The 13278-nt window shown below is 38.3% G+C and overlaps 1 protein-coding gene across 1 annotated transcript in view; it reads left to right on the top strand.

Annotated features, from left to right (window-relative positions):
• Window positions 1-13278, top strand: part of CUBN (cubilin) — a 263719-nt gene that overhangs the window by 203170 nt on the left and 47271 nt on the right. The window contains exon 56 of the mRNA XM_065870957.1: window positions 1296-1445. Coding sequence (XP_065727029.1) covers window positions 1296-1445 — 150 coding nt within the window. The remainder of the gene's footprint in view (window positions 1-1295; window positions 1446-13278) is intronic.

The following is a 13278-nucleotide window of genomic DNA, read 5'->3' as shown; positions in this document are numbered from 1 at the left end:
GTCTGGGTGGGCCACCTAATCCTGAGTGCACCCTTCCTTCCAAATCAGCAAGAATGGAACTGAATCCAACCGTAGGTCAGTAGAGAAATGATGTAGAAGGCCTGAGTGCCTGTCGCTGATGTCTGAAATTAACCCTAAAATCTGCATCGGGGCAGGAATGGGCAGAAGCCCAGGAGGCCGTAATTAGTAGACAATCAGCAGGCCGGGCCTGAAGCACATTGCCTGCCTGCATGGAACTCACCTGGGGCTGTAAAAACACGGTCTTTCCCCCAGGCCTGTCGGAATGCAGGACTTGCACGTGTGAGCTCTCACCCAGGGGATTCTCACACTCAGTCAACCTTGGGGGCCGCTCTCTTCGGGTTTTCCCCTTCCTTCTCTCACGACTACTCTCCAGGTAGAAGAGTGGGACATGTAGTTTTCAAGTCTGAGACACAGTGGTGTGTGTGCCTGTTGGCTGAATTAAATCAAGTAGCACCTATTTGCAAGCCACTGTTTCGGGAAAAGTTTGACGAAAGGAATCAGGAAATAATGCAGTGAACAGGTATTTCAGACATGAATAAGAGGGTGGTGTAAAGGCAGTAACAAAAGACCACCGCAGACCTAATTTTAGGTCTTCACTGGGTTCGTTGTGTCTGTGTGTGTGTTTTAATGTCAGTTTAAAAGGATACTGATATTTTCTATCTATGTGATAGATAGGGAGTGTGTGGATTAACTAGTTAGTGGTTAGATAAAACAGATGTCATTTTAGTGGTAAAAAGGTAGTTCTCTTCATTTCTGACACCTGGGAATCATGTGAGACTTTTTGAGTTGGGATTAGTAAATGCAACCATTTTTATGAAGCAGGTATTATTTTTATAGCCATATTACGACGGTAATGAAAAGAACATATTTTTCTATAATATAATAAGATGTTTTAAAACTGTTAAGTGTATTGATCTGGTACAGATAACTTTTCATTAGTTTTATTTCTTTAGCTACATGAATCCTCTTCAATCTTGCTAAGTTGTTCTTCCTTTAATATCTTAAAATTAAGTGATTTGCAATGGATTTGTGGTAAAATTTCTACTTAGCCCAAAACTCTGCATCATTTTTCTAAAAACTATATAATATTCTGATTTTGCATATTTATTTTTAAATCAGAGCTCCATTCTTCTAGTTATTGTTACTTCCATTTGGAGTAGCTCAGAGAATATGTTTCTAGAGAGCTTAGGAAAGTTGAGGCTCTCCCTCACTGATAAAGAGAGATTTGTCTGGGAGAACAAATGTTCTAATAATGGCTTTTTCTTCCCACTTAGGATGTGGAAGGAACTTCACTAATCCTTCAGGTTACATTGTTTCTCCAAACTACCCAAAGCAATATGACAACAACATGAATTGCACCTACATCATAGAGGCCAGTCCTCTGTCCCTGGTCCTCTTGACTTTTGTGTCTTTCCATCTGGAAGGTAAGTTTATTCTTATCTAAATTACAATTGGTTCTTAATAAATGAATGAGTGATAGATAAGCAGAGGCAGATATTGTCTAAAATCACCGTTTGAGGAAAATATTAAAAATGTTGCAGAGTGGAGTTGATGTAAACTTGATTAAAACTCCATCCGATATTTTAAGAACACAAGTATCATCCTATACATTCCATCCAGAGGTTAAAAAATAATGCAAGAGCTTTAAGAACCTGAGCATCACGTAAACGGCCTAAAGAAAATAAGTCTGAAACCTATTACATGTTAATCATAGTTTCTAATTTATTCATTTGCGTTCATTCTACACATGTACAGGTGCCTTCACACAGTCACACACACACACTATAAACTAGCAAGAGAAACTTCACTTCTGAGTCAAAGTAGGTGCTCCATAAATGTTGAATGAATGAATTAATAAAATTAATAAATATTTGTGTTCTACTTTCATTTAATCTGACTGTGGGATACTCTCTCATCTTCTTTTTCATTTTCATCTTCATCAGTACCACAGGGACTGGGAAATCCCTAAGCACAGTGCCCCTCTGGGTTCATTCCCTGCCTGTTGGTGAAGGGGACAGTGGAGCTGCTGGTCTGGGCTGGGTTCTGACTACACTGGACACAGCTCGATGTTTACCCAGGTGGTAACATACGGCAGAGAAAAGTTCCCTTCAAGTGGATGGGCATCTCCAACCACTCAGTCATTTTAATATTTTTCACGAATTCACTTTTCATTTCTAAATTACAATTAACCTGTACGTTTGCCAAGCTTCATCTGCCCAACCAAAATTTCTTCCTATCTGGGTTGGTCTCCCTTGGCAGTGAAAAGTTAAACTTAGCAAAGCGCTCTGCAATATTCAGCATCCAGGAAATTTATGTTTCATAAAAATAAAAATGACACATCAGTTCTCGTAGGGTGATGAATTATACAAAGGCTCTCCCTGGGAGCACTTTCTGGGACCTCCTTTTCCTACATCTCTACATACTGTAGGTTTTGGAATGTGTTTGCTGGAAAATGCCAGGGATGGACTGATGTTTGTCACTGTACGGACGCAGTATGAGGTCAAGTGTAATCTTCTCAGCATTTGCTAACACAAGCTTCCAGCGATATGAGAAGATGTTCATGATTTATAAAGTATTAAGGGAAGGTAAAACAGTTTATATAAGAGATCCTATTTTTTTATTTAAAATAAACCGTGCAACTAAAATCTGTAAGACTATTAACTGGTACTTAAAGACTTGTTACTACCGTGTCATAGATTTATAGCTGATATTTATTTTCTTCTTTATATCTTTTCTTTTATCTTATAATTAAGGGAATGCTATTTTATTTTATTTTTTTATTTTAATTTTTATTGAAGTATAGTTGGGTTACAATGCTGTGTTTGTTTCAGGTGTGCCGCAAAGTGATTCAGTTATACATACATATATATATTCTTTTTCAGATTCTTTTCCCTTTTAGGTTATTACAAAATATTGAGTATAGTTCCCTGTGCTATATGGTAGGCCCTGTTGGTTACCTGTATTATATACAGTAGTGTGTATGTGTTACTCCCAAACTCCTAATTTATCCCTCCCCCCACTTTTCCCTTTTGGTAACCCTAAGTTTGTTTTCTCTGTTTGAGTCTGTTTCTGTTTTGTAAACAAGTTCCTTTGTGTTACTTTTTAGATTCCACGTGTAAGTGCTGTTGTATGGTATTTGTCTTGCTCTGTCTGACTTACTTCATTTAGTATGATCATCTCTAGGTCCATCCATATTGCTGCAAATGGCATTATTTCATTCTTTCTTTATGGCTGAGTAATATTCCTCTGTGTGTGTGTGTGTGTGTGTGTGTGTGTGTGTCTGTGTGTGTATATCTCACATCTTCTTTACCCATTCATCTGTCAGTGGACATATAGGGTGCTTCCATGTCTTGATTGTTGTAAATAGTGCTGCAATGAACATTGGGGTGCATGTATATTTTCAAATTATAGTTTTCTCCAGGAACTATATGCCCAGGAGTGGGATCCGTGGATCATATGGTAGTTCTATTTTTAGTTTTTTAAGGAACCGCCATACTGTTCTCCATAGTGGCTGTACCAATTTACATTTCCACCAACAGTGTAGGAGGGTTCCCTGTTCTCGACACCCTCTCAAACATGATTATTTGTAGACTTTTTGATGATGGCCATTCTGACCAATGTGAGGTGATACCTCGTGGTGGTTCTGAATCACATTTCTCTAATAATTATCGATGTTGAGCATTTTTTCAAGTGCCTGTTGGCCATTTGTATGTCTTCGTTGGGGAAATCTCTGTTTAGATCTTCTTCCCATTTTTTGATTGGGGTGTTTGTTTTTTGATATTGAGTGAAAAAGTTGTCTTAATAACAGGGGGGAAACATGTGGCTTGGATTGTGCATTTATATGTGCATTTGTCCTCACTAAATTACATAAACACAAGAATGTCATATGCCAATATTATTTAGACTGAAAAAGGAGATGCTGGTAAATGTACTATATAATATAGCCACAGAAAGCACTGCCTATACCAACGGTACATGTATTATTAGAAGGGAACCTATACTGACACCGCACAGTAGCTCCCTGAGTTTAGTTGACAGGTGGGGTAAAGGGGCGAGCATACTCTAGACTACCTGACCTGGGGTGGGGTAGGGCAGGCGCGGTATTTTAGGACCGGTCTCAATTCCAGATTGGCCACTTACTAGTCACATGACTTTGTACAAATTACTTAATCTTTCTGGTAATCACTATAATTTTTCCAAAAATATTGATATAAAATAGTAGCTGTGAAAGTCAGATCATGCCCGTAGAAACATACCTTGTGAACCATTGTTTTGTTATTTTTGCTGCCACCAGTCAGGATCTCTAGACATGCCCTTTAACACAAGTCGGCTGCGAACAGATATTTGGTTTTGCCAGATTAAGTGATTTCTTTTTTTTTTTTTTTTTTGCGGTAAGCGAGCCTCTCACTGCTGTGGCCTCTCCCGTTGCGGAGCACAGGCTCTGGACGCGCAGGCTCAGCGCCATGGCTCACGGGCCTAGCCGCTCCGCGGCATGTGGGATCTTCCCGGACCACCGGGGCATGAACCCGCGTCCCCTGCATTGGCAGGCGGACTCTCAACCACTGCGCCACCAGGGAAGCCCTTAAGTGATTGCTTTTTACTAATGGATTTGGTCGTTCTCACCCAGTTGAAGAGACTGATCTTTTTATAAGATAATATCCTTGTGATAATATCTTGTGAAATTTCCAGTGTTACATGTACTCAGCGTTTTCAAACTGCTAAGTGAGTATTTTCTGGCTTAGATTAAACGAATCATGATGATTTCCTAAAAAGGGCAACATTAATCAGATTTATTTTGTAGTTAGATTCTTACCACTAATCGTATCAGTGCCGTTCATGGAATACCATCAGCAAGTTAGAGATCCACTAGCTACAGTAAAAATCACCTTCCACCCCTTAAGTGAGCCCGAGGAATTCCTGTGCAGTGTCCTGTGATAAAACCGAGTGAGAGTAGCTCTCAAGAAAAATCACAGCCTGTCTGCAGGAGCGTTGGTCTTCCTAGCTGCCATAGGCCATAGACCTCTTTCTGAGAGATTCTGTCCAAATGACTAAGTATTTCTGAGCCCAAGCGGCCAGCAGACCCTGCGTTGACCTGGGTGGAGATGAAAGTTCTGGATCTGCTTTTTGTGGTGGGCCATTGGCACAAAAGGTGGGTTTATCAAGAAGAAGATGGACTGATCCAGGCTACAGAATACTAGAGGGAAACACACTTGTCCATACACTGTGTTTACTAAACACTGACAACGGGTTAGGAAAGGTTTTACTATTCAGGCTAGTTTATTGGTTATTGACCTATATACTGGTGCTCTTCCTGAAGGGAAGTTACAAATGTTCAGTGACCTACCTTCCACTAAATAAGTTGCTCTGAAATTATGTTATGGTATTTTATGTTGGCCTAAGTTTCTCTTTCTCCTTATTATTACATTTCCAATCCTAGTCATTCTATGAAATACAGACGTGTGTTTCTTATATAATCCCTACTGAACTATAAAAATTTCAGGGAAATCAAAAGTCATAGAAGAAAATTCCATTTGAGCGTCTACAAGACTTTTTTAAGTTACCTCAAGACTAAAGTGGCTCTTGGTATTCTTAACAGTGTCTTCCAAAGTTGTGAAATAAAATAGAGATTTGACAAATTCAAAATGTTACTTTGGTCAAAAACAAAATGGCAAAAATAGACAAAATATAAGGAGAAAGCATGAGGGAGCAACCATCAATGTTTCCAAAGTACTTATTTTGGAATCAGATGTCATCAAATAAATACTCATTTTATTTTCCCCAATATTGAACAATCTAAAAGTATATTTTTCTGTTTTCATTATTCATGTGGCCAAGTAGATGCCTCCAAGTTACTGGGAGGATTATAGGTTTTTTTTTTTTTTTTTTTTTTTTTACTTTATGGATAAAGAAAGCACCTAACAGATGAGGTAACCTAAGACAAGCCAGTGCCTTCTGTGCCTTGATTTTGCTATCATTAAAAGTGGGTAATGGGGCTTTCCTGGTGGCACAGGGGTTAAGCATCCCCCTGCCAATGCAGGCGACACGGGTTCGAGCCCTGGTCCGGGAAGATCCCGCATGTCGCGGAACAACTAAGCCCGTGTGCCACAACTACTGAGCCTGCGCACCTAGAGCCCGTGCTCCACAACGAGGGAAGCCACCGCAATGAGAAGTCCACGCACCGCAACGAAGAGTAGCCCCCGCTCGCCGCAACTAGAGAAAGCCCGCGGCCAGCAACAAAAACCCAATACAGCCAAAAATAAATAAATAAATTAAATAAATTTATTTTTAAAAATTGGGTAATAACATTGATTCCCCCTGGTGATAATGAGGGGTTTAGAATTCTTAACTAAAAATATCCTACATCTAGGCAAATTCTAAACTCAGTTTTTCTCAGATCCAGAGTATCTCTTGATAAGAACTGGATAGAGAGTAGTCCCTTGGCACAGAAAATGGGTGAGAACCAATGCAAATGCATTTTCTTTACTGTCCTCTAGAGATGGCCTCAAAGGCCCCGAGAGGAATAGGACTAGATTTCCAGAGCAGCCACGTGGCAAGTCCTACATAATATTTGCCTGAATTCTCCTTCGTTAACTTAGAAGTCCTGCTTTACGGGGTACGCCTGATATAAAGCTAAAAGGAAAAAAGGAAGAAAATTTAGTTTTAGATGTTTTTTCCTTTTGCCCTTTTTTCCCACCAAGAAACATGATAGCTGAGTTTTGGCGGTCTTAGTTCACATTTCCTCTCCATTTAATCTAAGTTGTTTGTTTTCTTTTTTAAGTGGCATTATGCAGCTACTTACCATTTGTTTTCTTTACTTCCTCAATTGTTTCTCAAGAAATCAGAAGGTAGGCCCATTTTGCAATCCATTATTTTAGAAAGCACTGGGCAGTGGTTCTTTTGAAATAGTTCCTATTGATATTTTATTCAAATTGGCCAAGCCCCAGAGGAGACGATTTAATTGTGTGAGATTCCTTGCTTGCCTGTGTTATAATACAAGACCTTGGCTTTCACACTCTGCGGAGCTTAGTTCTATCCGAGCACCTGCTTCTCCCTCTCAGGGAATCATCCTCTACTGGGGAGTCCAGTCTCCAGGCTACTCAGAGCTGTCCCCCAATTCACATCCCTCTCCCTAGAACCCTTTGCTATTTTACTGAAAGGACTTTATCGTATCTGCAATATTAAAACATTTCAACCAAAAGGATTTCCCCCTATTTCTAGTCCTCTGGCGTCTTTGCCTCTCCATCTACGACTCTGAAGGAAAAGTGCAGTCGGAATCTAAGTTCCACAAGTTTACATTATCTGCTGAATTGCCCATCCTCGGCTTCCCTTTCAATTCTCTCCAAGTTCTCGGAATCCTGAGGAAACCCAGAATCGAACATTGCTCTCTGTAATGAAGATATGTGAATAATGTGATAAAAATTATTTGTCACTATGTTGGATACAGCCTGAACCCATTTAAAATAATAAATGTGTCTTACCGTTTTTCAGAAGGATGGAAAATAGTCATAAAAACAAATCATGGAGGATTATTTTACACCTCTGAGATTTCAACAGTAAATATTCATCAAATCAGTTACTGAAGATAGGATGAAGAATGACTGTAGCCACTTGTCCCATGACGTCCGTGGAGAAAGTATCATTCAATTTCAGGGTACCACTCTTCCTGACGAGTTCTCATGTTTCTGATTGAATGCTACCTCCCAGCCATAAACTCAGCTATGATACACATCTTGCTTCTTGAAGAACTTTTTTTAAACCTTGACTAAGTTCTTTTCTCTCCCTAGAAGACAATCATCCTAGTTGCATTTAATTATATTCTACTTGAGAATTTTGTCTATATTTTGATTGAAATATAAGATATCACAATTGGTTCCCCTATAATTATGGAAAAGCGTTTACTATCATTATTTTCTTACGCCTGTGATTTTGTCACCAAGTGTCTTCTCACTGAAGAATCAGACTGGTATCTTTGATCTAATGCAGTGATGTGATGTGTACAGCTTGAGAAAAAGATGTGTGTGTGTGAATTATTTGATGCCTGCTGACATATTTATATCTCATTTTCTTGTGTGTTACCTGTTTATGCTAATCCTTGATACGTTCTTAGACTTTAGGTAACTTCACAAATTCTGATATTATGTAATGTTTGATTTCTTATGGATAACATTTGGAAGAGCATCCCACCTTAAAGAAATTACTGCTGGAAATGACACGAGAATGTTTTAATCATTAAGCAACTTGCCAAATATCACAACTTTCATGATATATTGAGTCAGGCTTTGAAAATGAGCAGATTGTCTGAACGGTTTGCTTAGTTATCTGATAATATATTGCCGTCTACAAAAAAATTAAAATACCCTCTCAGCTTCCTCTGCTTCTCCTTATTGTTGATACAGACCTTTTATAAACAACTAGTGCATTTTGGCTATGTCTCAGTATAGATATACAACTGCTATTTCACGACTGATTTTTCTGCAATTAAATTAGTTCCTTTAATTTTTTGGAAACATTAACAAGTGTATGACATACTTTACCTTACGTTTCACAGCCTTTCCATAATTTTCTAAGACAACCACCACTGTGATAGTCTATATCATCAAAGAGTTAAAAAACTAACTCTTTAGTACTTAAAGGATATCTGCATAGCAGGTCATTCGACCAAAGTAGAACTGAGATTTTAATCTAGCATCAGCAATATTTCCTTTCATTCTGTGATTTTGCTTTTACAACTTAATGTATTGTTGCTGGCTAAAGATATTTTTATAGCTAATTCATACTATTTTTTGATTCTCACATTCACCTCTTCTGAATGTTTTAAATTCCAATGGAGCTCTTGGAACAAGAAAAATTCTAAGGCTATAATTAAGGTACACAATTTGGCAGTATTCAAACTGTGAATCTGAGTTTAATGTATTTCTTTTTTGTCCTGTTTTTCCAACGTCATATTGTTTCTTATTACATGGTAAGGTCATTAAAGTGAAGTCTTTAACATTTTTAATTTGTAGATTTATTCCCAATTAGAAGCATTTCTATTCCAGGATTTTCAAAATGAAGGAATCCTTTGGGCTTACTTTAATAAACATATCTTGAATTGATACCTCAAAATTTCTTCAGTTGTACAAAAACATAGCTAAAATGCCAAAAGTGTTCCTAAAATGACTTAAAATTTAAATTGGATAGATATTTTCTGATAAAAATATCAATTTTCTTTAAGATAATACAATTAAAAGAGGAGGGGGCTTTTAATGTACAAATATATTAAAAATGCACACATCAAGATTCTTTCAGTTAAAAGCAGTAGATTATCTTCAAGTTTGCTTAGATGTAGAGTTTATAGAAAGGATACTGGGTTATCTCATCTTGTCAAAGGAAGGTTTAAAAATAAGAAGGGGACTAATAGGCTTCCAGAACATGAATCCTTCAAAATGTACTGTCTTTCCCCCTCTCTTTCTGCACGACAGCTTCATTTCCTCCTGTTACAGCCTGGCTTCCTACCGCAGTCAGGAGACCGCTGCTGCTGATTTCCAAGTTGAACATGTTTGGCTCCCACTGTTGACTCCTTACTCAGTTACAGTTTGAACACATCTGATTGGCCTAGATGGAGTCTGAGATCCTACCTTGGAGTAATCAGTCAATCTTTCAACAGTGCTCAGGACGGTGGGGTTCCATAAAGAAGAATTGCAACCATGATTATGATTAGGATAAACCTTACTATATCAATTAGGAATTTTTATGGCACTATTAACAGGAAACTTAATTCAACCTGGTTTAAACATAAAAGGGCAATTTATTGGCTTTCCTTCTAGACAACCTCAGAATTGGTGGTCCCTCATATCCGCTTAATCTAGCATTTTCATTTTGTCATCAAACGTTTTACTTTTTCTGTTCTCACTCTGTGCTACTCCAGTGTGAGTCTCACCCTAAAGCTGGCTTCTGTCTTGGCTGTAGGGTAGCTGCCCTCACAGTGGGGCTTGCATATCCCTCATGCATGTCTAGGAAGAGAGAGGATGTCTATCCAGTGGCATGCTGGAGTTGGCTTGTACCATCTTGCAAGAGTCAGTCATGCTCCTCTGGTCCAAATTCTGCATCTAATGACCTCGCGTTGGTAACTTGACATTGGCTATAGTGGGAGTATTTCTACCACAGAAATTAGAAAATGCTACAAATGAGGGTGTGCCTCTTTCCCTCGGAGAGCTGGTTGTTCTATTTACCAGCACACTACTGTCTATTCCAGATTCCAAACAGTTTACCTGAAATTTACTCTAAATGGATTGGCCTAGGTCACATGCCCACCCTTGAACCAAGATCTATGGCCAGGGGATTTGAAATTATAAAGTAAATGTATACCATAGTTTCTTTAATTTATAAGAATGTTCTAACAGCAAACAGGCAGTCTGATTGTAAAGTCCATTATGTCATAGTATGTGCTTGTATAAGAGATTGTGACATAGTTTCGGGCAGTTCCGATGGGGAATTTTAAGTAGGTAAAGTGCGTGTGTGTGTGTGTGTGTGTGTGTGTGTGTGTAGGTGTTAGGTACATGTTCAAGTTATCATCTAGATGAGATAAAAGTGTTTTCTTTTGTTTTTGTAAATGATAACATGAAAAATATTCTATATCATTAGCCATCAGAACAATAAATTAAAGATCACAGTGAGGTACCATTTCACACACAACAGAATGGCTAAAATGAAAAAGACTGACAATATCAAATGTTGACAAGCGTGCAGAGCAACTGGAAGTTTCATACATTCCTCATGAGAATAGGTACTGATATAACCACTTGGAAGAATTTGACTGGCAGTTTCATATAGAATTAAATACATACCTTATTTATGACCCAGCAATTCTACTCCCAGGTATTTACCCAAGAGAAATAAAAATTTACGACCATTCTAGTATCTAGAATAGAAAAGAACTCTTAGAACTGAACATTAAGAAACATATATCCCAGTTTAAAAATGGCAAAGGAGGGAATTCCCTGGTGGTCCAGTGGTTAGGACTCCTCGCTTTCACTGCCGAGGGTCTGGATTCAGCCCCTTGTTGGGAAACTAAGATTGAGCAAGCCACACAGTGTGGCCTAACTAAATATTTTTAAAATGGCAAAGGATCTGAACAGATATTTCTTCCAAGATATACAAATGGCCAATAAGCACATGAAAAGATGATCAACACCGTTACTCATAGAGCCATGCAAATCAAAACCACAATGTACTACCATTTCATACTCAATAGTGTGGCTAAGTTAGACAATAACAAGTGTTGGTGAGGATGTGGGAAATTAGAACTCTCATGCTGGTTCTAATTGCTGTCGTGGTGGCAGGATGGTGCAGCCTCTTTGGAAAACAGGCTGATAGGTTCTCAAAACATTAAACATAGGGTTACTCTATGAGTCTGCAATTCTACTCCTACTTATTTACCCAAGAGATTGAAAACACGTATCCACACAAAACCTTGTACATGAATATCTATAGCAGTGTTATTTATAATAGCCAAAAGGTACAAGCAAAACTAATGTCCATCAACTACAAAATGGATAAACAAAAATGTGGTCTCTCCATACAATGGAGTACTATTGAGCTTGGAAGGAATGAAGTACTGACACATGCTACAACATAGATGACCCTCAAAAACATTATGTTAAGTAAAAGCAGCCGGTCACAAAGGGCTGAATATTATATATTATTTATATATATATATATGATTCTGTTTATGTGAGATGTCCAGAGTAGACAAATCCACAAAGACTGAAAGTAGGTTAGTGGTTGCCTAGGATTGGGAGAACAGTAAAGCGAGAGGATGGGGCGTGACTGTGAATGGGTACAAGGTTTCTCTACGTGGGGATGAAAATGTAGAAATGGGGGAAATGTCAGATGCCTAAAGTTCTGTGGAACTGTGAATTGGTAACACTTTTCCAAAGGACTGTTTGATAAATCTGAAAAAGATTTAGTACCAGTAACTCAACTTCTAAAAATTTATTCTGATGAAATAATGAGAAACTTCTGCAAACATTTATATATAAAAATGTTTGTTTCAACAGTATTTTTATCACAAAAGCTAGAAAAGATAGAATTATTAAGCTGTAGGGGATGAATTGAACATAGTATGGCACATCTATATATTAGAATTTGATAGGTGCATTAAATTCAGTGTTTTAAAAGATATTTAATCATATTAAATGCATGATGTTATGTTATTTCATGTTAATAAAAATTAGGTTAAAAAAGATCATATAGGATGATTCCAATCAATGTTTTTGTTTTGTTTTGTTTTGTTTTGGCTGTGTTGGGTCTTCATTGCTGCGTGCAGGCTTTCTCTAGTTGTGGCGAGCGGGGGCTACTCTTCGTGGTGGTGCGCAGGCTTCTCATTGCGGTCGCTTCTCTTGTTGCAGAGCACGGGCCCTAGAGCATGCAGGTTTCAGTAGTTGTGGCTTGGGGGCTCTAGAACGCAGGCTCAGTAGTTGTGGCACATGGGCTTAGTTGCTTGGCTCATGTGGGATCTTCCCAGACCAAGGATCGAACCTGTGTCTCCTGCATTGGCAGGCGGATTCTTAACCACTGTGCCACCAGAGAAGTCTCCAATTAATTTTTTAACTATATAATTCACCCATAAAAATGACTGGATACACTGTAGTAATAAAAGTCTTCTTAACTATATTTAAAATAGATAACCAACAAAGACCTACTGTAGAGCACAGGAAACTCTGCTCAGTATTCTGTAATAACCTATATGGGAAAAGAATCTGAAAAAGAATAGATATATGAATCACTTTGCTGTACACCTGAAACTAACACAATATTGTAAATCAAAAAAAAAAAACAAAACCAAAATATGCAAATAGAAAACATCCCATCACACACACAAAAAAGTTTTTTAAATTTTTTGTTTTGTATTTCTCTTTAGAATGGGTTGGAGTATATATCTGTCTTATAATTAGAAAACAAAACAATGATATATATTTTACAATCACTAAACTCTTAAGCTAATATTGTTTGTGTGAACATTTGTAACATTTGTTTAATTAACATTGAGATTCTGATGACGTCTCCGTGGTAGGAGTCCTTTATCTGTGTGTGTAAGCGTCACTGTTAAATGCAAGGTTTCTCACTAGCAGCACGTTGGCGTTTTGGGCTGGGTCATTCTTGTTGTGGTGGAGGGCAGGGGGCCTGGGGCAGCCCTGAGCATTATAGCACGTTTAGCAGCATCCCTGGCCTCTGCCCACTCCGTGTCAGTGGCACACCCCAGCATGACAGCAAAAC

Source organism: Phocoena phocoena, chromosome 2, assembly GCF_963924675.1.
Source record: "Phocoena phocoena chromosome 2, mPhoPho1.1, whole genome shotgun sequence".
NCBI lineage: Eukaryota > Metazoa > Chordata > Mammalia > Artiodactyla > Phocoenidae > Phocoena > Phocoena phocoena.
This window is presented reverse-complemented; position numbering and strand designations above follow the sequence as displayed.